General features: G+C 61.0%; 1 protein-coding gene and 1 long non-coding RNA gene across 2 annotated transcripts; one reads left to right on the plus strand and one right to left on the minus strand.

Annotated features, from left to right (window-relative positions):
• Positions 1 to 1,226: 1,226 nt before the first annotated feature.
• On the minus strand, positions 1,227 to 14,562 carry LOC116501751 (serine/threonine-protein kinase WNK2-like; the record flags this gene model as incomplete). Its single annotated transcript, XM_032207325.1, has 14 exons — positions 14,032 to 14,562; positions 12,728 to 12,900; positions 12,420 to 12,640; positions 12,087 to 12,244; positions 11,919 to 12,007; positions 11,610 to 11,829; positions 10,040 to 10,232; positions 9,900 to 9,955; positions 7,776 to 8,906; positions 7,584 to 7,700; positions 4,893 to 5,106; positions 2,992 to 4,790; positions 1,716 to 1,857; positions 1,227 to 1,328 (listed from the first exon to the last, which is right to left on the minus strand). Coding segments are annotated over exons 1-14 (4,948 nt in total), but the record flags the coding sequence as incomplete, so codon positions are not given.
• Positions 14,563 to 17,658: 3,096 nt separating this feature from the next.
• On the plus strand, positions 17,659 to 18,890 carry LOC116501752. Its single transcript, XR_004254512.1, has 3 exons — positions 17,659 to 17,714; positions 18,691 to 18,781; positions 18,864 to 18,890. It is a non-coding gene; the product is annotated as an uncharacterized LOC116501752 (long non-coding RNA).
• Positions 18,891 to 20,879: the final 1,989 nt, after the last annotated feature.

The following is a 20,879-nucleotide window of genomic DNA, read 5'->3' on the forward strand; positions in this document are numbered from 1 at the left end:
GGGTATTTGGGGGCAGTTTGGGGGGCTCTATGGGGGCAGTCTGGGGGTCTATGGGGTATTTTGGGGTCCCAAGGGGCACCTGGGGGGGCTATGGGGGCAGTTTGGGGGGGGTCTATGGGGGCAATTTCAGGGGTCTATGGGGTATTTTGGGGTCTCAAGGGGCAGCTGGGGGGCTATGGGGGCAGTTTGGGGTCCCAAGGGGCACCTGGGGGGGCTATGGGGGAGTTTGGGGTCCCAAGGGGCATCTGGGGGGGCTATGGGGGCAGTTTGGGGGTCTATGGGGGCAGTTTGGGGGGGCTGTGGGGCATTTTGGGGTCTCAAGGGGCAGCTGGGGGGCTATGGGGGCAATTTGGGGGTCTATGGGGGCAGTTTGGGGGTCTATGGGGTATTTTGGGGTCCCAAGGGGCACCTGGGGGGCTATGGGGGCAGTTGGGGGGTCTATGGGGTATTTTGGGGTCTGAAGGGGCACCTGGGGGGCTATGGGGGCAGTTAGGGGGGGCTATGGGGCAGTTTGGGATCTCCATGGGGCTCTTGGGGCCTTATGGGGCACTTGGGGGTCCCTATGGAGCGATCTGGGGTCCTTCGGGGGCAATTTGGGGTCCTTGGGGGTGATATTGGGGTCCCTGGGGGCAATTTTGGGGTCCTGGGGGCAAATTTGGGGTCCCTGGGGGCGATTTTGGGGTCCCTGGGGGTGATTTGGGGTCCTGGGAGCTGATTTTGGGGTCCTGGGGGTGATTTTTGGGTCCCTGGGGCAAATGTGGGGTCCTGGGGGCTGATTTTGGGGTCCTGGGGGTGATTTTTGGGTCCCTGGGGCAAATTTGGGGTCCTGGGGGCTGATTTTGGGGTCCCTGGGGGTGATTTGGGGTCCTGGGAGCTAATTTTGGGGTCCTGGGGGTGATTTTTGGGTCCCTGGGGCAAATGTGGGGTCCTGGGGGCTGATTTTGGGGTCCTGGGGGTGATTTTTGGGTCCCTGGGGCAATTTTGGGGTCTTGGGGGCTGATTTTGGGGTCCATGGGGGCGATTTTGGGGTCCTTGGGGGTGATTTTGGGGTCCCTGGGGGCAATTGTGGGGTCCCTGGGGGTGATTTGGGGTCCCTGGGGGCAAATTTTGGGGTCCCTGGGGGCGATTTTGGGGTCCCTGGGGGCAAATTTGGGGTCCCAGGGGCTGATTTTGGGGTCCCTGGGGGTGATTTTGGGGCCCCCCACCCCCTCCCCCCCCTTACCCACCTGCAGTCGCCCCCGCCGGCCGCCCCCCGTCTCGGCTCCCCCCGGGGGGGGGGTCCCCATCCGCTCCGCAGGGGGGGTCCCCAAAATTCTCCTCCGCCTCCCCTGCCCGAAAAAGACCCAAAAGTTGGGGGGGGGGGACGGGGGTCGGGGGCTGAATTTGGGCCCCCCCCCACCCCAAATACCAAAATAATGGGGTTGGGGGGGGGAAATTGGGGGGGGAAATTGGGGGAGGGGGGGATTTTGGGGGGGAAATTGGGGGATTTTTTTGCGGGGGGGTAAATTTTGGGGGGGTAAAATTTGGGGAAGGGGATTTTGGGGGGGAAATTAGGGGATTTTTTTGGGGGGGGGTAAATCTTGGGGGGGTAAAATTTAGGAAAGGGGGGATTTGGGGGGGGAAATTGGGGGATTTTTTGGTGGGGGTAAATTTGGGGAGGGATAAAATTTGAGGAGGGGGATTTTTTTATTTTTTTTTTTTGGGGGGGGGGTTACCTGGTCGGGGTCGCCCCCCCCCGAGGGCGGCGGCGCGGCGGGCCCAATTTTTTAGTTTTCGGCTCCAGGTTTTCTTGCTAACGGGGTTTTTCAGGCGGGGGCAGTGGAAACGGATCCCGAAATATCCTCCGGGGGGGGCGTCCTGAGGGAATTGGGGATTTGGGGGGGGGGCAAGGTGAGGTGACCCCCCCATAGGCCCCCCCAAGTACCAATTGGGACCCAAAAATACCCCATAGACCCCCCCAAACTGCCCCCATAGCCCCCCCAGCTGCCCCTTGGGACCCCAAACTGCCCCCATAGACCCCCCCAAACTGCCCCCATAGCCCCCCCAGTTCCCCCTTGGGACCCCAAAATACCCCATAGACGCCCAATCTGCCCCCATAGACCCCCCAGCTGCCCCTTGGGACCCCAAACTGCCCCCATAGACCCCAAAACTGCCCCATAGCCCCCCCAGGTGCCCCTTAGGACCCCAAAATACCCCACAGCCCCCCCAAACTGCCCCCTTGGGACCCCAAACTGCCCCCATAGCCCCCCAGCTGCCCCTTGGGACCCCAAAATACCCCATAGCCCCCCCCCAAACTGCCCCCATAGCCCCCCCAGGTGCCCCTTGGGACCCCAAAATACCCCATAGAGCCCCCAAACTGCCCCATAGCCCCCCAAGTGCCCCTTGGGACCCCAAACTGCCCCCATAGACCCCAAAACTGCCCCATAGCCCCCCCAGGTGCCCCTTAGGACCCCAAAATACCCCACAGCCCCCCCAAACTGCCCCCTTGGGACCCCAAACTGCCCCCATAGCCCCCCCAGCTGCCCCTTGGGACCCCAAAATACCACATAGACCCCCCCAAACTGCCCCCATAGCCCCCCCAGGTGCCCCTTGGGACCCCAAAATACCCCATAGAGCCCCCAAACTGCCCCCATAGCCCCCCCAAGTGCCCCTTGGGACCCCAAACTGCCCCCATAGACCCCCAAACTGCCCCCATAGCCCCCCCAGGTGCCATTTGGGACCCCAAAATACCCCATAGACCCCCAAACTGCCCCCATAGACCCCAAAACTGCCCCATAGCCCCCCCCTGGGTGCCCCTTGGGACCCCAAACTGCCCCCATAGCCCCCCCAAACTGCCCCTTGGGACCCCAAAATACCCCATAGCCCCCCCCAAACTACCCCCATAGCCCCCCCAGCTGCCCCTTAGGACCCCTAATCACCTTTGGGACCCCAAACTCCCCCATAACCCCCCCCAAACAACCCCATATCCCCCCCCCCAGGGTCCCAACTCACCTTGGGGTCCGGGGACGGTGGCCGGAGGCTGGGGGCGTCGCGGTGACCCTCGGGGTAGAGCAGGGTGCGGAGCTGCTGGTCCAGGGTGAGGATGGCCGGGGGGGGCGCGGGGGGGACATCGGGGGTTTGGGGACCCCCCACGACCTGCTCGGGGCCCTTGGGTTCCTCTGGGACCTGGGGACCCAGCTCAGAGGGGCCCTTGGGTGCGGCGCGGTCCCAAGAGGCGGAGGGGGGCGTCCCCGTGTCTTGGGGGACGCTCAGCTTTTGGGGGGTGGAGGGGATCGGCCCCAAAATGTGGGGGACGCCCAGATCTTGGGGGTCGGGGACGGTCGTCTCCGCACCCTTGGGTGCTTCCAGGTCCCAAGTGTTGGGGACGAGTGTCCCCAAGCCTTGGGGGACACCCAACTTTTGGGGTCCGTTGATGATTGTCCCCAATCCTTGGGGGACACCCAACTCTTGGGGTCCTCCCATGACTGTCCCCAATCCTTGGGGGACACCCAACTCTTGGGGTCCTCCCATGACAATTGTCCCCAAGCCTTGGGTGACACCCAACTCTTGGGGTCCTCCAATGACTGTCCCCAATCCTTGGGGGACACCCAACTCTTGGGGTCCTCCGATGACTGTCCCCAAGCCTTGGGGGACACCCAACTCTTGGGGTTCGGGGACAATCATCTCCAGCCCCTTGGGCGCATCCAGCTCTTGGGGTTTGGTGACGATCGTCTTGGCACCCTTGGGTGCCTCCAGGTCCCACGCGTTGGTGGCAGTTGTCCCCGGTCCTTGAGGGACACCCAACTCTTGGGGGTGGGTGGCGGTCACCTCCTGTCCCTTGGGTGCCTCCTGGTCCCAAGAACTGGTGACAATCGTCCCCGGTCCTTGGGGGGCACCCAAGTCATCGCCGTGGGCTTTGGGGACGATTGTCTCCGGTCCCTTGGGTGCATCCTGCTCCCAAGCTCCAGGGGCGATTGTCCCCAAGCCCTGGGGGACACCCAACTCTTGGGGTCCACCAATTATTGTCCCCAATCCTTGGGGGACACCCAACTCTTGGGGTCCGGTGGCGATTGTCCCCAATCCTTGGGGGACACCCAGATCTTGGGGTTCGGGGACAATCCCCTCCGGTCCCTTGGGTGCGTCCAGGTCCCAAGGGTGGGTGGCCGTCGTCACCAGGCCTTGGGGGACAGCTGGTTCTTGGGGTGCGGTGACAACCAGCTCCGGCTCCTGGGGTCTCGTGATGATTGTCCCCAACCCTTGGGGGACATCCAGGTCTTGGTGCCCCGTGACCGTCATCTCCGGTCCCTTGGGTGCGTCCAACTCTTGGGGTCCGGTGGAGATTGTCCCCAAGCCTTGGGGGACACCCAACTCTTGGGGTCCGGTGGAGATTGTCCCCAAGCCGTGGGGGACACCCAACTCTTGGGGTCCGGTGGAGATTGTCCCCAAGCCTTGGGGGACACCCAACTCTTGGGGTCCGGTGACAATTGTCCCCAAGCCTTGGGGGACACCCAACTCTTGGGGTCCTCCAATGATTGTCCCCAATCCTTGAGGGACACCCAACTCTTGGGGTCCAGTGACAATTGTCCCCAATCCTTGGGGGACACCCAACTCTTGGGGTCCTCCGATGACTGTCCCCAATCCTTGGGGGACACCCAACTCTTGGGGTCCTCCAATGACTGTCCCCAATCCTTGGGGGACACCCAACTCTTGGGGCCCGGCGACACCCGTTGGCGCACCCTGCTCCACGGCCGCATCCTGCTCGGCGCGGGACGTCCCCATCGCCCTCCGTCCATGCGGTGGCCCCCCAGGACCTAGATGGGGACACCCCCACGAGAAAGGGGACACCCAACGGGGGGTCACCCACCGCCGTCCCCGACGCGTCGCCCCCCTCCCACCACCCCGTCGTGACTCACCGTGGACCTCCCGGTTGCGGATGGTCTGGTTGATGCAGAACCTCCACCGCCCGATGGGGGACGAGTGGGGGACGCTTTCGCCCTGGGGGGGCCCGTGGGGCACTTGGGGGTCCGAGGCGGGGGGGCGGAGGAGCCCCTGAGCCTGGACCACGATGGCCTTCAGCTCCTCCACGAATTTCTCCCGCTCGGCCTCCAGCACGAAGTTGTCCTCGACCTGGGGGGGGGAGGACGCAAAGGATTTGGGGGGGGGCGTTTTTATTTTTTATGGGGTGTTTTACGAGGTTTTGAGAGGTTTTGGGGAGGTTTGGAGGGGGTTCGGGGAGGCTTTGAAGGGGTTTGGGGTGGGTTGGGGGAGGTTTGGAGGGGGTTTGGAGGGGGTTTGGGGAGGCTTTGGGGAGGATTTGGGAGGTTTTGAGGGATTTGGGGAGGTTTTGAAGGGTTTAGGGGAGGTTTTGAGAGATTTGGGGAGGTTTTGAGAGGTTTTGGGGAGGTTTTGAGGGGGTTCGGGGAGGTTTTGAGGGGGTTCGGGGAGGCTTTGAAGGGGTTTGGGGTGGGTTGGGGGAGGTTTGGAGGGGTTTGGAGGGGGTTTGGGGAGGCTTTGAGGAGGATTTGGGAGGTTTTGAGAGGTTTTGGGGAGGTTTTGAGGGATTTGGGGAGGTTTTGAGGGGTTTGGGGAGGTTTTGAAGGATTTGGGGAGGTTTTGAGAGGTTTTGGGGAGGTTTTGAGGGGGTTCGGGGAGGTTTTGAGGGGGTTCGGGGAGGCTTTGAAGGGGTTTGGGGTGGGTTGGGGGAGGTTTGGAGGGGTTTGGAGGGGGTTTGGGGAGGCTTTGAGGAGGATTTGGGAGGTTTTGAGAGGTTTTGGGGAGGTTTTGAGGGATTTGGGGAGGTTTTGAGGGGTTTGGGGAGGTTTTGAAGGATTTGGGGAGGTTTTGAGAGGTTTTGGGGAGGTTTTGAGGGGGTTCGGGGAGGTTTTGAGGGGGTTCGGGGAGGCTTTGAAGGGGTTTGGGGTGGGTTGGGGGAGGTTTGGAGGGGTTTGGAGGGGGTTTGGGGAGGCTTTGGGGAGGATTTGGGAGGTTTTGAGGGATTTGGGGAGGTTTTGAAGGGTTTAGGGGAGGTTTTGAGAGATTTGGGGAGGTTTTGAGAGGTTTTGGGGAGGTTTTGAGGGGGTTCGGGGAGGTTTTGAGGGGGTTCGGGGAGGCTTTGAAGGGGTTTGGGGTGGGTTGGGGGAGGTTTGGAGGGGGTTTGGAGGGGGTTTGGGGAGGCTTTGAGGAGGATTTGGGAGGTTTTGAGAGGTTTTGGGGAGGTTTTGAGGGATTTGGGGAGGTTTTGAGGGGGTTTGGGGAGGCTTTGAGGGGGTTTGGGGAAGCTTTGAGGAGGATTTGGGAGATTTTGAAGGGTTTAGGGGAGGTTTTGAGGGATTTGGGGAGAATTTGAGGGGGTTTGGCGAGGCTTTGAGGAGGATTTGGGAGGTTTTGAAGGGTTTAGGGGAGGTTTTGAGGGATTTGGGGAGGTTTTGAGGGGGCTTGGGGAGGCTTTGAGGGGGTTTGGGGAGGCTTTGAGGAGGATTTGGGAGGTTTTGAAGGGTTTAGGGGAGGTTTTGAGGGATTTGGGGAGAATTTGAGGGGGTTTGGGGAGGCTTTGAGGAGGATTGGGGAGGTTTTGAGGGATTTCGGGAGGTTTTGAGGGGTTTTGGGGAGGTTTGGAAGAGCTTTCGAGGGATTTGGGGAGGCTTTGAAGAGGTTTGGGGTGGATCGGGGAAGGCTTGGAAGGGATTTGGGGAGGCTTTGAAGGGGTTTTGGGGAGGTTTGGGGAGGTTTGGAGGAGATTCTGAGGTTTGGGTTGTTTTAGGGGAGGTTTGGAGAAGTTTGGGGAGGTTTTGAGGGATTTTGGAGAAGTTTTGACGGGGATTGGGGAGGCTTTGAGGGAGTTTGGGGAGGATTTGGGAGGTTTTGAAGGGTTTAGGGGAGGTTTTGATAGGTTTTGGGGAGGTTTTGATGAGTTTGGGGAGGGTTTGAGGGATTTGAGGAGGTTTTGTGGGATTTTGGGAGGTTTTAAGGGTTTTGGGGGAGTTTCTGAAGGGTTCGGGGGAGGTTTTGAGGGATTTTGGGGAGGTTTTGAGGAATTTTGGGAGCTTTTGAGTGGTTTTGGAGAGGTCTGGATGGGTTTGGAAGAGGTTTTAAGGGATTTGGAAGAGGTTTTGAGGGATTTGGAAGAGGTTTTAAGGGATTTGGAAGTGGTTTTGAGGGATTTGGGGAGGCTTTGAGGGGTTTGGTGGAGGTTTTGAGGGATTTGAGAAGGTTTTGAGGAATTTGGGGAGGTTTTGAGTGGTTTTGGGGAAGTTTTGAGCGGTTTTGGAGAGGTCTGGAGGGGTTTGAAAGAGGTTTTCAGGGACTTGGAAGAGGTTTTAAGGAATTTGGAAGAGGTTTTGAGGGATTTGGGGAGGTTTTGAGGGGTTTGGTGGAGGTTTTGAGGGATTTGAGAAGGTTTTGAGGAATTTTGGGAGGTTTTGAGTGGTTTGGGGGAAGTTTTGAGCGGTTTTGGAGAGGTCTGGAGAGATTTGGAAGACGTTTTGAGGCTTTTGGGGAAGCTTTGAGGGGTTTGGGGGTTAGGTGGAGTTTTGGGGATTAGGGGAGATTTTGGGGTGATTCTTAGGGGAAAGTCAAAGGATTTTTTGGGGTCCTGGGGGGGTCACCATGTAGTCGGCGATGTCCTCGGGGGCGTCCCCGTCGGCGTCGAACTTGAAGGTCACCATCTTGCTGTCGTGCGTCTCCAGCTGGCACTCCACCGTGTTGTCCCCCGGGGACGAGACCTGGGGAGGGGGCACGGTTTTTTAGGGGTGTCCCCGTGTCCCCCCCCCGGCCCCGTCCCGTGTCCCCAGACCGACCTGCAGGACGGTGAGCTGGAAGCGGGCGCCCTTGTCCGGCCGCGGGCAGGAGGCTCGGCGCTGCCGGCTGCGGTCGGGTTTGGTGGCGGTGGGGTCGGGGACACCGGGGACGTCCCGTGGGGTGGCCTCTGCTGGTGGCATCGCTGGGGCTGGTGGCATTGCTGGGGCTGGTGGCATTGCTGGGGTTGGTGGCATCGCTGGGGTTGGTGGCATTGCTGGGGTTGGTGGCATCCCTTGACCTGGTGGCATCTCAGGAGCCAAGTGAATCCTTGGAGCTGGTGACATTCCTGGGGCTGGTGACATCCCTGGGGCTGGTGACATTCCTGGGGCTGGTGGCATCCCTTGACCCGATGGCATCCCTTGACCTGGTGGCATCTCAGGAGCTGGTAGCATCCCCGGGGCTGGTGACAACCCTGGGGCTGGTGGCATCCCTTGACCTGGTGGCATTCCTGGAGCTGATGGCATCCCTGGGGCTGGTGGCAACCCTGGGGCTGGTGGCATCCCTTGACCTGGTGGCATCCCTTGACCCGGTGGCATCCCCGGGGCTGGTGACATCCCTGGAGCTGGTGGCATCCCCTGACCCGGTGGCATCCCTGGGACCGGTGGCATCTCAGGAGCCATCTGAATCCCTGAAGCTGGTGGCATCCCTTGACCTGGTGGCATCCCCGGGGCTGGTGGCATCACCAGAGCTTGTGGCATCCCTGTGGCCATCTGCGGCTGCATGCCAGGGACCAGCTGAGATGACAGCTCGGGAGCTGGTGGCATCCCTGGGACCGGTGGCATCCCTTGGATCAATGGCATCCCTGGGGCTGGTGGCATCCCTTGACCCGGTGGCATCCCTGGGGCCGGTGACATCCCTGGAGCTGGTGGCATCACCAGAGCTTGTGGCATCCCTGGAGCCGGCGGCATCCCCATCACCGTCCCCGGTGCACCGGGAGCCGTCTGGACCCTCGCTGCCCCTGCCACCGGTGTCACCGCTTGGCCAGTGTCCCCCCTGACACCGGTGACGGGGCCACCAGCCCGGCTCTGCCCATCCACGGTGGTGGCCTCCAGCTGGGACGAGGCCGGTGGCACGGGTGGTGGTGGCACCGCGGGGACATCCGGCGCTATCCCCTCCGTGCCAAAGGGGACCTGTGGGACAAGTGGCAGTGGTGGCTTCAAGGGGACAAGGTTGGGTCAAGGGGACGAAGTTGGGTCAAGGGGACACAGTTGGGGACAAGGTTGGGTCAAGGGGATGAGGTTGGGTCAAGGGGACGAGGTTGGGTCAAGGGGACACGGTTGGGGACAATGTTGGGTCAAGGGGACGAGGTTGGGTCAAGGGGACGAAGTTGGGTCAAGGGGACACGGTTGGGTCAAGGGGACGAGGTTGGGTCAAGGGGATGAGGTTGGGTCAAGGGGACAAGGTTGGGGACAAGGTTGGGTCAAGGGGACAAGGATGGGTCAAGGGGACGAGGTTGGGTCAAGGGGACAAGGTTGGGGACAAGGTTGGGTCAAGGGGACAAGGATGGGTCAAGGGGACACGATTGGGTCAAGGGGACATGGTTGGGTCAAGGGGATGAGGTTGGGTCAAGGGGATGAGGTTGGGTCAAGGGGACACGGTTGGGGACAAGGTTGGGTCAAGGGGACGAGGTTGGGTCAAGGAGATGAGTTTGGGTCAAGGGGACGAGGTTGGGTCAAGGGGACACGGTTGGGTCAAGGGGACACGGTTGGGGACAAGGTTGGGTCAAGGGGACGCAGTTGGGTCAAGGGGACGAGGTTGGGTCAAGGGGACGAGGTTGGGTCAAGGGGACACGGGTCAAGGGGATGAGGTTGGGTCAAGGGGACGAGGTTGGGTCAAGGGGATGAGGTTGGGTCAAGGGGACAAGGTTGGGGACGAGGTTGGGTCAAGGGGATGAGTTTGGGTCAAGGGGACACGGTCGGGTCAAGGGGATGAGTTTGGGGACAAGGGGACACGGTTGGGTCAAGGGGACAAGGTTGGGTCAAGGGAACGAGGTTGGGTCAAGGGGACGAAGTTGGGTCAAGGGGACGAGGTTGGGTCAAGGGGACAAGGTTGGGTCAAGGGGATGAGGTTGGGGACAAGGGGACGAGGTTGGGGGACCGTGGGTGTCCTCGGGAGCCACCTACCCCCTGGTAGCACCCGGTGGCCTCCGATCCAGCGCTGTTCTCCAAGAGGACCTCAGCTGTTGACCACGCAGCGTTGGGCAAATTTTGGGGTCCACCACGATGGGGACAGAGTTGGGGACAATTCTGGGGGGGTCTCTCACCGGTGGCGGGGGTCTGCTGCCGCAGGAGCTGCTGCCGGACGTGCTGGTCCACCTCGGTGTCCTCATTTTCGGGGATGGCCCCCCGGCCCTCCGCCTGCTTCCTCTCCCTCATCTTCCTCACCAGCGCCAGGCGGTCCCGGATGGATTTGGCCACGGCTTTGGAGTCGCTCTCGTGGAAGAAGCCGGATTTCACCTGATGGGGGAGAGAGGGGAGGCCGTGGGGAGCGGAGCACGGTGGGCTTGGAGGATGGTTGGCTCTTGGGGGGGTTCTACGCGAGTTTGAGGGGGCAACCGTTGGGTTCATTGATGATCTTGGGGGTTCATTGACTTTTGGGGGGTTTGGGATGAGTTAGAGGGGTCAATCTTGGAGGTTCATTGACTTTTGGGGGGTTTGAAATTAGTTAGATGGGTCAATTTTGGAGGCTCATTGACTTTTGGGGGGGTTGGGATGAGTTGGAGGGGTCAATCTTGGAGGTTCATTGACTTTTGGGGGGGTTGGGATGAGTTGGAGGGGTCAATCTTGGAGGTTCATTGACTTTTGGGGGGTTCAGGATGAGTTAGAGGGGTCAATCTTGGAGGTTCATTGACTTTTTGGGGGGCAGAATGACTTAGATGAGTCAACCACAAGGTTCATTGATGATCTTGGAGGTTCATTGACTTTTGGGGGGTTTGGGATGAGTTAGAGGGGTCAATCTTGGAGGTTCATTGACTTTTGGGGGGTTGGGGATGAGTTGGAGGGGTCAATCTTGGAGGTTCATTGACTTTTGGGGGGTTTGGGATGAGTTAGAAGGGTCAATCTTGGAGGTTCGTTGACTTTTGGGGGGTTCGGGATGAGTTAGAGGGGTCAACCATAGGGTTCATTGATGATCTTGGAGGTTCATTGACTTTTGGAGGGTTTGGGATGAGTTAGAGGGGTCAATCTTGGAGGTTCATTGACTTTTGGGGGGTTTGGGATGAGTTGGAGGGGTCAATTTTGGAGGTTCATTGACTTTTTGGGGGGCAGAATGACTTAGATGAGTCAACCACAAGGTTCATTGATGATCTTGGAGGTTTATTGACTTTTAGGGGGATTGGGATGAGTTAGAGGGGTCAATCTTGGAGGCTCATTGACTTTTGGGGGGTTTGGGATGAGTTAGAGGGGTCAATCTTGGAGGTTCATTGACTTTTGGGGGATTCAGGATGTGTTAGAGGGGTCAACCGTTGGGTTCACAAGCCAATTGGGAAGATCGTTGATTTTTGGGGAGGGGTTAAGTTGAGTTTCAGGGACCAACCGTAGGGTTCAGAGTCAATTTGGAGCTTCAACGACTTTGTGAAGACCTCAGTAACGAATTTGAGGCCAACCACGGTGAATTTGGAGGTTCACTGACTTTGTGGGGGTTCAAGACGAGTTAGAGGGGTCAACCATAGGGCTCATAGGTGAACTGGGAGGATCCTTGACTTGAGTTTGGGGAGCCAACCATCACGTTCGCTGTGAACCTGGAGGTTCATTGAGTTTTTGGGGTGGTTCAAGAGCCAACCTCAGAGGAGCTTCAGCCTCACAACCTCCCCCCCAGCGCCCCGTGCCACTCACCATCTCGTAGGCCACCTCCTCGGGGACATCGGACTCCAGGTCGAAGCTAAACTCGATGGCCTCGTTGTCCTTGTGCTTCCCCTTCAGCTTTTTGGGGTCCTCCACCCAGAGACGGAGCGCCAGGGAGGAGTCCAAGCCCCCGTCCTCCTCCGCCAGCTCCACCCGCAGCCCCGTGTCCTCCGCGAAGAACGCGTGGTTCAGCAGGTCCCGGATGGAGAGCCTGTGAGCGGGGACACGGGGTGGGACACGGGGTGGGACACGGGGCGGGACACGGGGCGGGGGTCCCCGTAGGCTCCCCGATTCTCCCACCTCTCCGCCTTGTTCTGCCGGATGCAGCCCTCGATGATCTCCTTCACGTCCGGGTCCGTCACCTTGTTGAAACTCGCCGGCTTGATGCCCTACGAGCGGAGGAACCCCCGGGTGATGCCACCACCACCACCACCACGCCGGGGCAAGGCACGGGGGACGAGCACCCACGCTGGTGACTTTGCGGTAGATCTGGGCGGCGTTTTGGCACTCGGAGTAGGGGTACTCGGAGGTGCCCATCTCCAGCATGCACATCCCGAAGGCGTAGACGTCCACCGACTCGTCGTAGCGCTCCTCGTACATCTCCGGCGCCATGAACTCCGGCGTCCCTGGTTGGGGGGGAAGAGCCAACAGGCCACCGTCAAGCGTTGGCCAACGTTGAGCGTTGAGCGTTGGCTCGTTGAGCGTTGAGCATTGAGTGTTGAGCGTTGGCTCGTTGAGTGTTGGCTCGTTGAGCGTTGGCCCGTTGAGCGTTGGCCAACGGGCGGGCACGGCACGGCTTACCGATGACGCTCTTGGCGAAGGAGGTGCGCATGAGGGTGGCCAAGCCCAGGTCGCCGATCTTGACGGAGCCCGTGGGGCCGGTGATGAAGATGTTGTCACACTTGAGGTCGCGGTGGATGATGGGGGGCGTGCGGGTGTGGAGGAAGTGGAGACCCTTCAAGATCTGCCGGCACCAGCTCCGCAGCACCTTGGGCTTCATCACCTTGAACCTCTTCAGGTACCTGCGGGCGGGTCGGGGGGCGCCTCGTCCCGCGGCGTGCCACCACCCCAAAATGTTTTTCCACCCCCCATCTCCCCAACCGACTCACGTCTTGAGGGTGCCCGACGTCATCAGCTCGGTGACGAGGACGATGCACTTCTTGCCCTTGAGCGTGGACTCCCACGAGTCGTAGAAGCGGACGATGTTGGGGTGCTGCAGCCCCTTCAGCATCTCCGCCTCCTCCTTGAACCTCTGCTGCTCCGCCTTGGTCAGCTTGCGGTCCTGGGGAGGGGGCGAAAGGGGGGGTTATGCGGCAGAAAAAAGGGGCTCGCCATCGGTTTGGGGAGAAGGATGACGAATTTGAGGCTTTCGTGGGTTGATTTTGTAAGGCGGTTGAGGAACGCAACAGGGACAACGAGTTAAAGAGCATAAATAATGGATTTAGTGGGTAAATGGGCGAACTGGGGCTTTGACGACAAATTTTGGGGGTTGTTGGAAGGGCACCTTGTGAATCGGGGTGTCAGCAGTGAGCTTGAAGAACGAAATGATGGATAAAAAAATGGAAAAAAAATGGGTAAACTGCGAAGTTTGAGGGCTTCGATGAAAGGATCGATGAGTTTTTAGGGCGTAATTACAAGGCCGATTGGCGAACTCGGAGTATCGTTGACTTTGGGAGGGGTCAAGATGAGGTGGAGGGGCCAACTGTAGGGTTCATGGTCAATTTGGAGATTTTTGGGGAGATTTAAGATGAGTTTGAGGGGCCAGCTGTAGGGTTCATTGTTGAGTTTGGAGAATCCTTGATTTTGGGGCTGTTCAAGATGAGTTTGAGGGGCCAACTGTAGGGTTCATGGTCAATTTGGAGAATCGTTGATTTTGGGGGAGATTTAAGATGAATTTGAGGGGCCAACTGTAGGGTTCGTGGCCAATTTTGGAGAATCCTTGATTTTGGGGAGAATTTAAGATGAGTTTGAGAGGCCAACTGTAGGGTTCATTGTTGGGTTTGGAGAATTGTTGATTTTGGGGCTGTTCAAGATGAGTTTGAGGGGTCAACCATAGGGTTCATGGTCAATTTGGAGATTTTTGGGGAGATTTAAGATGAGTTTGAGAGGCCAACTGTAGGGTTCATGGTCAATTTGGAGAATCGTTGATTTTGGGGAGAATTTAAGACGAATTTGAGGGGCCAACTGTAGGGTTCATGGCCAATTTTGGAGGCTCCTGGACTTCAGGAGGGGGAATCAAGACAAATTTGAGGACCCAAACGTTGGCCTCACGGGGAAGTCGGAACACTTTCTCTGACAAATCCCCCAAATCATTGGGCGCGCCGTTCACCGCGCGACGCCGTAACGAAGAACCGAAGACGTCGGCGCCGCCGCGCACCCAACCGTGCCCCCCCCCAGCCCCGCGGGGCCTCACCTGGAGCTCGCACCAGGCCACCTCCACCCAGGTGTCGGTGTCAAAACCCTTGAAAACCGTCTTGAAAGCCCCCCGGCCCAGCTCGATGTCGAATTTGAGGAAGCGGCCGCCGGGCGAGGTGGCCACGGCCTTCATCTCGGCCTCTTCCTCGATCTCCTGCTTGGCCTTCTCCCGGGGGGGGTCGGCCGGGGGGGCCCGCTCGTCCTCCACCATCTCCACGCTCTTGCGGATGAAGCGGGTCTTCTCCGGGGCGTTGGGGGGCTCTTCCAGGGGGGTCCCGTGGGGTTTTTCGGGGTCCCCGGTGCTGCCGGGGTCCCCCGAGTCGGTGGCCATGGTGGCCCCGAGGCGGTGCCTACGCCGCGGCGGGGACGGCGATGAGTTGAGGTGTTGCCCCCCCCAGTCCGAAACGTGATGCCTGGGTGCCCCCCCAAAATGGAGGGGTGTCCCCAAAGGGGACGGCAATGAGTTGAGGTGCCCCCCCCCAAAAAATAAAAAATAAAAGGGGTGTCCCCAAGGGGTGACAATGATGAACCAAGGTGTCCCCAGCGGTGACAGTGATTTCCAGGGGTGTCCCCCCCCAAAAAAAAAAAAGAAGGATGTCCCCAGTAGTGCCCATGAGGAGTTGATGTGTGTTGTGTCCCCCCCCCAAAAAAAAAAAAAGGAGAAATGTCCCCAGGGGTAACAATGAGGAGTTGGGGTGTCCCCCCCCTTCAAAAGGATGTCCCCAAGGGTGACAAAATGATTTGGGATGCCCCCCCCCCAAAAAAAAAATAAAAGAGGGATGCCCCCGAGGATGATAATGATGAGTTGGGATGTCACCCCCCCCCAAAAAGGATGTCCCCAGGGGTGACAATGATGACCAAGAATGCCCCCCCCAAAAGGATGTCCCCAAGGGTGACAATGATGACCAGGGATGTCCCCCCCCCCCCAAAAAAAAAAGGATGTCCCCAAGGGTGACAATGACCAGGGATGCCCCCCCCCTCAAAGAAAGATGCCCCCTGGGATGACAATGATGACCGGGGATGCCCCCCCCCAAAAAAAATAAGGATGTCCCCAAGGGTGACAATGACCAGGGATGCCCCCCCCCCAAAAAAAAAAGAAGGATGTAGACAAAGGTGGCAATGATAATTTATGATCCCCCCCCCCCAAAGAAAGCTGTCCCCAAAGATGACAATGACAACCAGGACCCCCCCCCAAAAAAGGATTTCCCCGAGGGTGGCAATGATGATGAATGCCCCCCCCCAAAGAAAAAAGGGTGTCCCCAAGGGTGACAATGACAAATTGGGACCCCCCCCCCCCAAAAAAAAAGAAGGGTGTCCCCAAAGATGACAATGACAAATTGGGACCCCCCCCCCCCGAAATTAATGCCCCCAAGGGTGACAATGATGATGAATGCCCCCCCCCCAAAATAAAACGATGTCCCCAAGGGTGACAATGACAAATTGGGATGCCCCCCCCCCCCCAGCGGTGACAATGACGCCCAGGCCCCCCCCACCCCGGGGGGGGGGGGGTCGTGCCGGGGGGGTCACCTGGCGTCGCGGCGTCCAGCGGTGCCCTGCCGGGGGGGGGGGGGGATTAATTAGGGTGACTTAACGAGGGTTAATTAGGGTGAAGCTGGGGGGGGCGAGGCCTGCTGTGTCCCCCCCCCCAAAATAAAGGCTCCCTGCAGCCCAGGGTGGGGGTGGGTGCGTGCCCCCCCCCCCCTCCGTCCCCCCCCCCGGCTGCTCGCTTCCTGCCGGGGGAACGCTTCCGGGGCATGGGGAGGGGAAAGGGGGGAGCCCCCCCCCCACGATCTATAGGGGATGCTACAGGGACCCCCCCCACAGCCCCCCCTATAGCCCCTGCACACCCCCACAGCCCCCATTGCCCCCCCATATACCCTATAGCCCCCCCCCAGACCCTATAGCCCCCCCATAGACCCCGTGCGTGTCCCCCCCCCCCGCCCAAGCCCCCTATAGACCCCCTATGGACACTCGGCGTCCCCATAGACCCCTATAGCCCCCCCCCATATACCCTATAGCCCCCCCATATACCCTATAGCCCCCCCCCCCGCCCAAGCCTCCTATAGACCCCCTATGGACACTCGGTGTACCCATAGACCCCTATAGCCCCCCCACCCGCCCCCTATAGACCCCGTGCACCCATATAGACCCCCCCCAGCTCCTCCTATAGCCCCCGTGTGCCCCCCTATACCCCCCCCCAGCCCCTGCACATCCCCTATAGCCCCTGTGCAGCCCTGGATCACCCCAGCATGCCCCTATAGCCCCCCTATAGCCCCCCCCATAGCCCCTGTGCACCCCATATGCCCCCTAGAGCCCCTGTAGCCCCCATAGGATACCCCCTATGCCCCCCCCTATAGCCCCTGTGCACCCCCTACAGGCCCTATAGGTGCCATAGCGCTTGGGCACCTCCATGCCCCCCCCATAGTACCTATAACCCCCACAGAACCTATAGCCCCCATAGCCCCCAGGCACCCCCTATAGAACCTATAGCCCCTCTGCACCCTATATACCCCCTATAGAACCTATAGCCTGTGTACCTCCTGTAGAGCCCATAGCCCCTATAGAACCTATAGCCCCCACAGCCCCCCTATAGAATCTATAGACCCTATAGCTCCTATAGCCCCATATAGCCCCTCTGTGCCCCTATATATCCACTATAGCCCCTGTAGAATCTACAGAGCCTGTAGCCCCTATACCCCCTACAGCCCCTCTGTACCCCCTATAGCCCCTATAGAACCTAGAGCCCTTATAGCCCTCCTGTACCCCTATAAACTCTGCGTAGCCCCTATAGATAGAACCTAGAGCCCCTATGGAACCTACAGCCCCTCTTTGCCCCTATATACTCTCTGTATCCCCTATAGAACCTATAGACCCTATAGCCCCTACAGCCCCTCTGTACCGCTATATACCCCCTATGGCCCCTAGAAGCCCTATACCTCCTATAGAACCCATAGCTCCTATAGACCCTATAGCCCCCTATAGCCCCTCCCTGCCTCTATATGTGCCCTATATACCCTCTATAGCCCCTATAGAATCTATAGACCCTATAACTCCTATAGAACCTATAAAACCTATAGCCCCTATAGCCCCATATAGCCCCATATAGCCCCTCCCTGCCCCTATATGTGCCCTATATACCCCCTATAGCCCCTATAGAATCTATAGACCCTATACCTCCTATAGAACCTATAAAACTTATAGACCCTATAGCCCCATATAGCCCCACTCTGCCCCTATATACCCTTCTACAGCCCCTATAGAAGACCTAGAGACCCTATAGACCCCATAGACCCTATAGAGCCTATGGAACCTATACCTCCTACAGCCCCTATAGAAGACCTGTAGACCACAAAGCCCCTATAGAGCCCCTATAGAGCCCCTATAGAGCCCCTATAGCCCCCCCGATCGATCGCTCGGCGCTCGGCTAGCCGGGTCTAGCCCGCTGCCCCCTCCGGGGGGCTCCGCTCGCTAGCTCGGCGCTCGGCTGGCCAGCCCCGCTCGCTAGCTCGGCGCTCGACTCGCCGCGCCTGGCCCCGTTGGCCGCGCCGGGGCCCCGCTCGATCGCTCGGCGCTCGGCCGGCCGGGTCTGGCCGGGGCCTGGCGGCCATGGCGGCGGGCGGCAGCGCGGCGCTGTTCGCGCAGGGGGTGCGCGCCGTGCTGGGGGGATGGGCCGCGCTGCAGGTGGGCGGGGCCTAACGGGGTGGGCGGGGCCTAAAGGGGGCGGGGCCTGGGGGTGGGCGGTGGCTGGGGGGGCTGGAGGGGAGGGGGAGGGGAGGGAGCAGGGGGGAGGTGGGAGAGGAGCGGGGCTGTGGGGCGTGGCCTGATGATGGGCGTGGCCAGAATGGGGCGTGGCCTGAGGGAGTGGGCGTGGCCTGGTGGTGGGCGTGTCTTAAAGGGGGCGTGGCCAGGGTGGGCGGGCCCTGAGGGAAGGGGCGTGGGAGGGGGTTGGGAGAGGGGGTGGGGGCGTGGCATGGCGGTGGGCGGGGCATTAAAGGGGCGTGACATGGAGAGGGGCGTGGCCGTATGGCGGGCGGGGTCTGAGGGGGCGTGGCCTGAGGGGAGGGGCCTGGGAGGTGGCTGGGGAGGGGACAGGGGGAGGAGCGTGGGGGAGGGGCAGGGCGTGGGTTATGGTGGTGGGCGTGGCTTAAAGGGGGCGTGGCATAGAGGGGCGTGTCCTTATGGTGGGCGGGGCCTGAGGGAGGGGGTTGGGAGAGGGGATGGGGGAGAGGTGTGTGGGCGGGGCATGGTGGTGGGCGGGGCGTGGAGGGGGCGTGGCCTGATGATGGGCGTGGTCCGAGGGGGCGTGACCTCGATGTAGGCGGGGTCAGAGGGGGCGTGGCCTGAATGGAGCAGGGCGTGGGAGGGGGCAGGGGTGTGAGGGAGGGGTGGGGCGTGGGGGCGTGGCATGGTGGTGGGCGTGGCCTGGATGGGGGCGTGGCGGGTTGATGATGGGCGTGGCTCGAAGGGGGCGTGGCCTGAGGGGGGCGGGGCTTGGGAGGGGGCTGGGGGGGGTCAGTGGGACATGGGGGGGGGGAGGGGACACTTTGGGGGCTCTGGGGTCGGGGGGGGTGGGATTGGGGGGGTGACACCGGGGGGAGGGGGTGACACCGGGGGGGGGTGACACTGGGGGGGGTGACACGAGGGTGCCCCCCCCCAGGTGGCGGTGACCCACGGCTTCGGTGGCCCCCACGGCCCCGAGAAGGTGACTTGGCTGGGGGGGGCCCTGCAGGACTTCTTCCAGCACAATGGTGAGCCGGCATACTGGGGGGCACTGGGGGGGTACTGGGGGGTACTGGGGGCACTGGGTGACAGCGGTGACCCCCCCCCCAGAGGGGCTGCAGCAGGAGGAGGTGGAGCAGTTCCTGGCTGAGCTGCTGGGAGGGCACTGGGGGGACACTGGGAGGGTACTGGGGGATACTGGGAGGATACTGGGGGATACTGGGGGGGATACTGGGGTATACTGGGGGTTACTGGGGAGATACTGTGAGTACTGGGGGGATACTGGGGGACGCTGGGGGGATACTTGGGGTTAGTGGGGGGATACTGGGGGATACTGTGTGACACAGGGGGATACTGGGGGATACTGGGAGGATACTGGGGGATACTGGGGACACTGGGGTGACAGCGGTGTCCCCCAGAGGGGCTGCAGCAGGAGGAGGTGGAGCAGTTCCTGGCCGAGATCCTGGACCAGGAGTTCGACACCGCCGTGGAGGACGGGAGCCTGGAGCAGGTGGGGGGGGGGGGACACGTTTTGGGGACATTTTGGGGCATTTTGGGGACATTTTGGGGACGTTTAGGGACGTTTTGGGGATGTTTTGGAACATGGGGATGGGGGATGTGGGGACAGCAGAGCCAGGGTCACCCCAGTCCCCTCCCAGTATCCCCCAGTCCCTTCCCAGTCTCTCCCAGTGCCCCCCAGTCCCCCCCCAGCCCCTCCCAGTACCCCCCAAGCTCCTCCCAGTATCCCCCAGTCCCCCCCCATTCCCTCCCAGTCCCCTCCCAGTGCCCCCAATCCCCTCCCAGTACCCCTCCACCCCCTCCCAGTATTCCCCAGTTCCCCCCCATCCCTCCCCAGCCCCCCCCAGCCCCCTCCCAGTGCCCCCAGTCCCCTCCCAGTACCCCCCCATCCCCTCCCAGTCCCCCCAGTTCCCCCCAATCCCCTCCCAGTGCCCCTCAGTCCCCTCCCAGTACCCCCAGTTCCCCCCAATCCCCTCCCAGTACCCCCCCAATCCCCTCCCAGTGCCCCTCAGTCCCCTCCCAGTACCCCCAGTTCCCCCCAATCCCCTCCCAGTACCCCCCCAGTCCCCTCCCAGTGCCCCCCAGTCACCTCCCAGTATCCCCCAGTTCCCCCCAATCCCCTCCCAGTACCCCCCCAGCCCCTCCCAGTATCCCCCAGTCCCCTCCCAGTACCCTCAGTCCCCCCCCATCCCCTCCCAGTACCCCCCCAGCCCCCCCCATCCCCTCCCAGTGCTCCCAGTACCTCCCAGTTCCCCCCCCCAGGTGAGCCGCCAGCTACTGGAGCTCCACGCCCGTGCCCAGCGTGGGGACGCGGTGGCCGTGGGGGCGGCGGTGGCCGCGTTGGCCCGGGGGGGCCCGGCCCTGCAGGCCCTGGTGGCCGCCGCCCGCCCGGGGGGGGCACCCGGGGGGGACAGCGACGACGACGACGACGATGACGACGGGGACACCGCGGACACCAGTGCCACCAGTGCCACCAGTGCTGCCCAGCCCACCCCCGAGGGGCGTGGGGACACCGCGGAGGTAATTGGGGGAGCGGGGGGGGGGGCACGAAGCTTGGGACCCCCCCCCGAATGTCCCCAACCCCCCCCAAATGACCCCAACCCCCCCAAAAATGTCCCCAACCCCCCCAAAAATGTTCTCTAATGTCCCCAACACCCCCAAAATGTCCTCAACGCCCCCAAAATGTCCACAACACCCCCAAAAACGTCACCACCCCCCCAAATGTCCCCAACCCCCTCAGATGTCCCCAATCCCCCCCCAATGCCCCCAGCCCCCCCCAAAATGTTCCCTCATGTCCCCAACCCCCCCAAAATGTTCCCAACACCTCCAAAAATGTCCTCAACCCCCCCCAAAATGTTCCCTGATGTCCCCAACCCCCCAAAATGTCCCCAACGCCCCCAAAAATGTCCCCAACCCTCCCAAAAACGTCCCCAAACCCCCAAAAATGTTCCCTCATGCCCCCAAACGCCCCCCAAATGTCCCCAACCCCCCAAAAAAAGGCCCCAACCCCCCCCCAAATGTCCCCAGGTTTCCCTGTCCCCCCCCAAAATGTCCCCAACACCCCCAAAAAATGTCCCCAACCCCCCCAAATGTCCCCCGATGTCCCCA

This window comes from Aythya fuligula, unplaced genomic scaffold (assembly GCF_009819795.1).
Source record: "Aythya fuligula isolate bAytFul2 unplaced genomic scaffold, bAytFul2.pri scaffold_98_arrow_ctg1, whole genome shotgun sequence".
In the NCBI taxonomy this organism is placed as follows: domain Eukaryota; kingdom Metazoa; phylum Chordata; class Aves; order Anseriformes; family Anatidae; genus Aythya; species Aythya fuligula.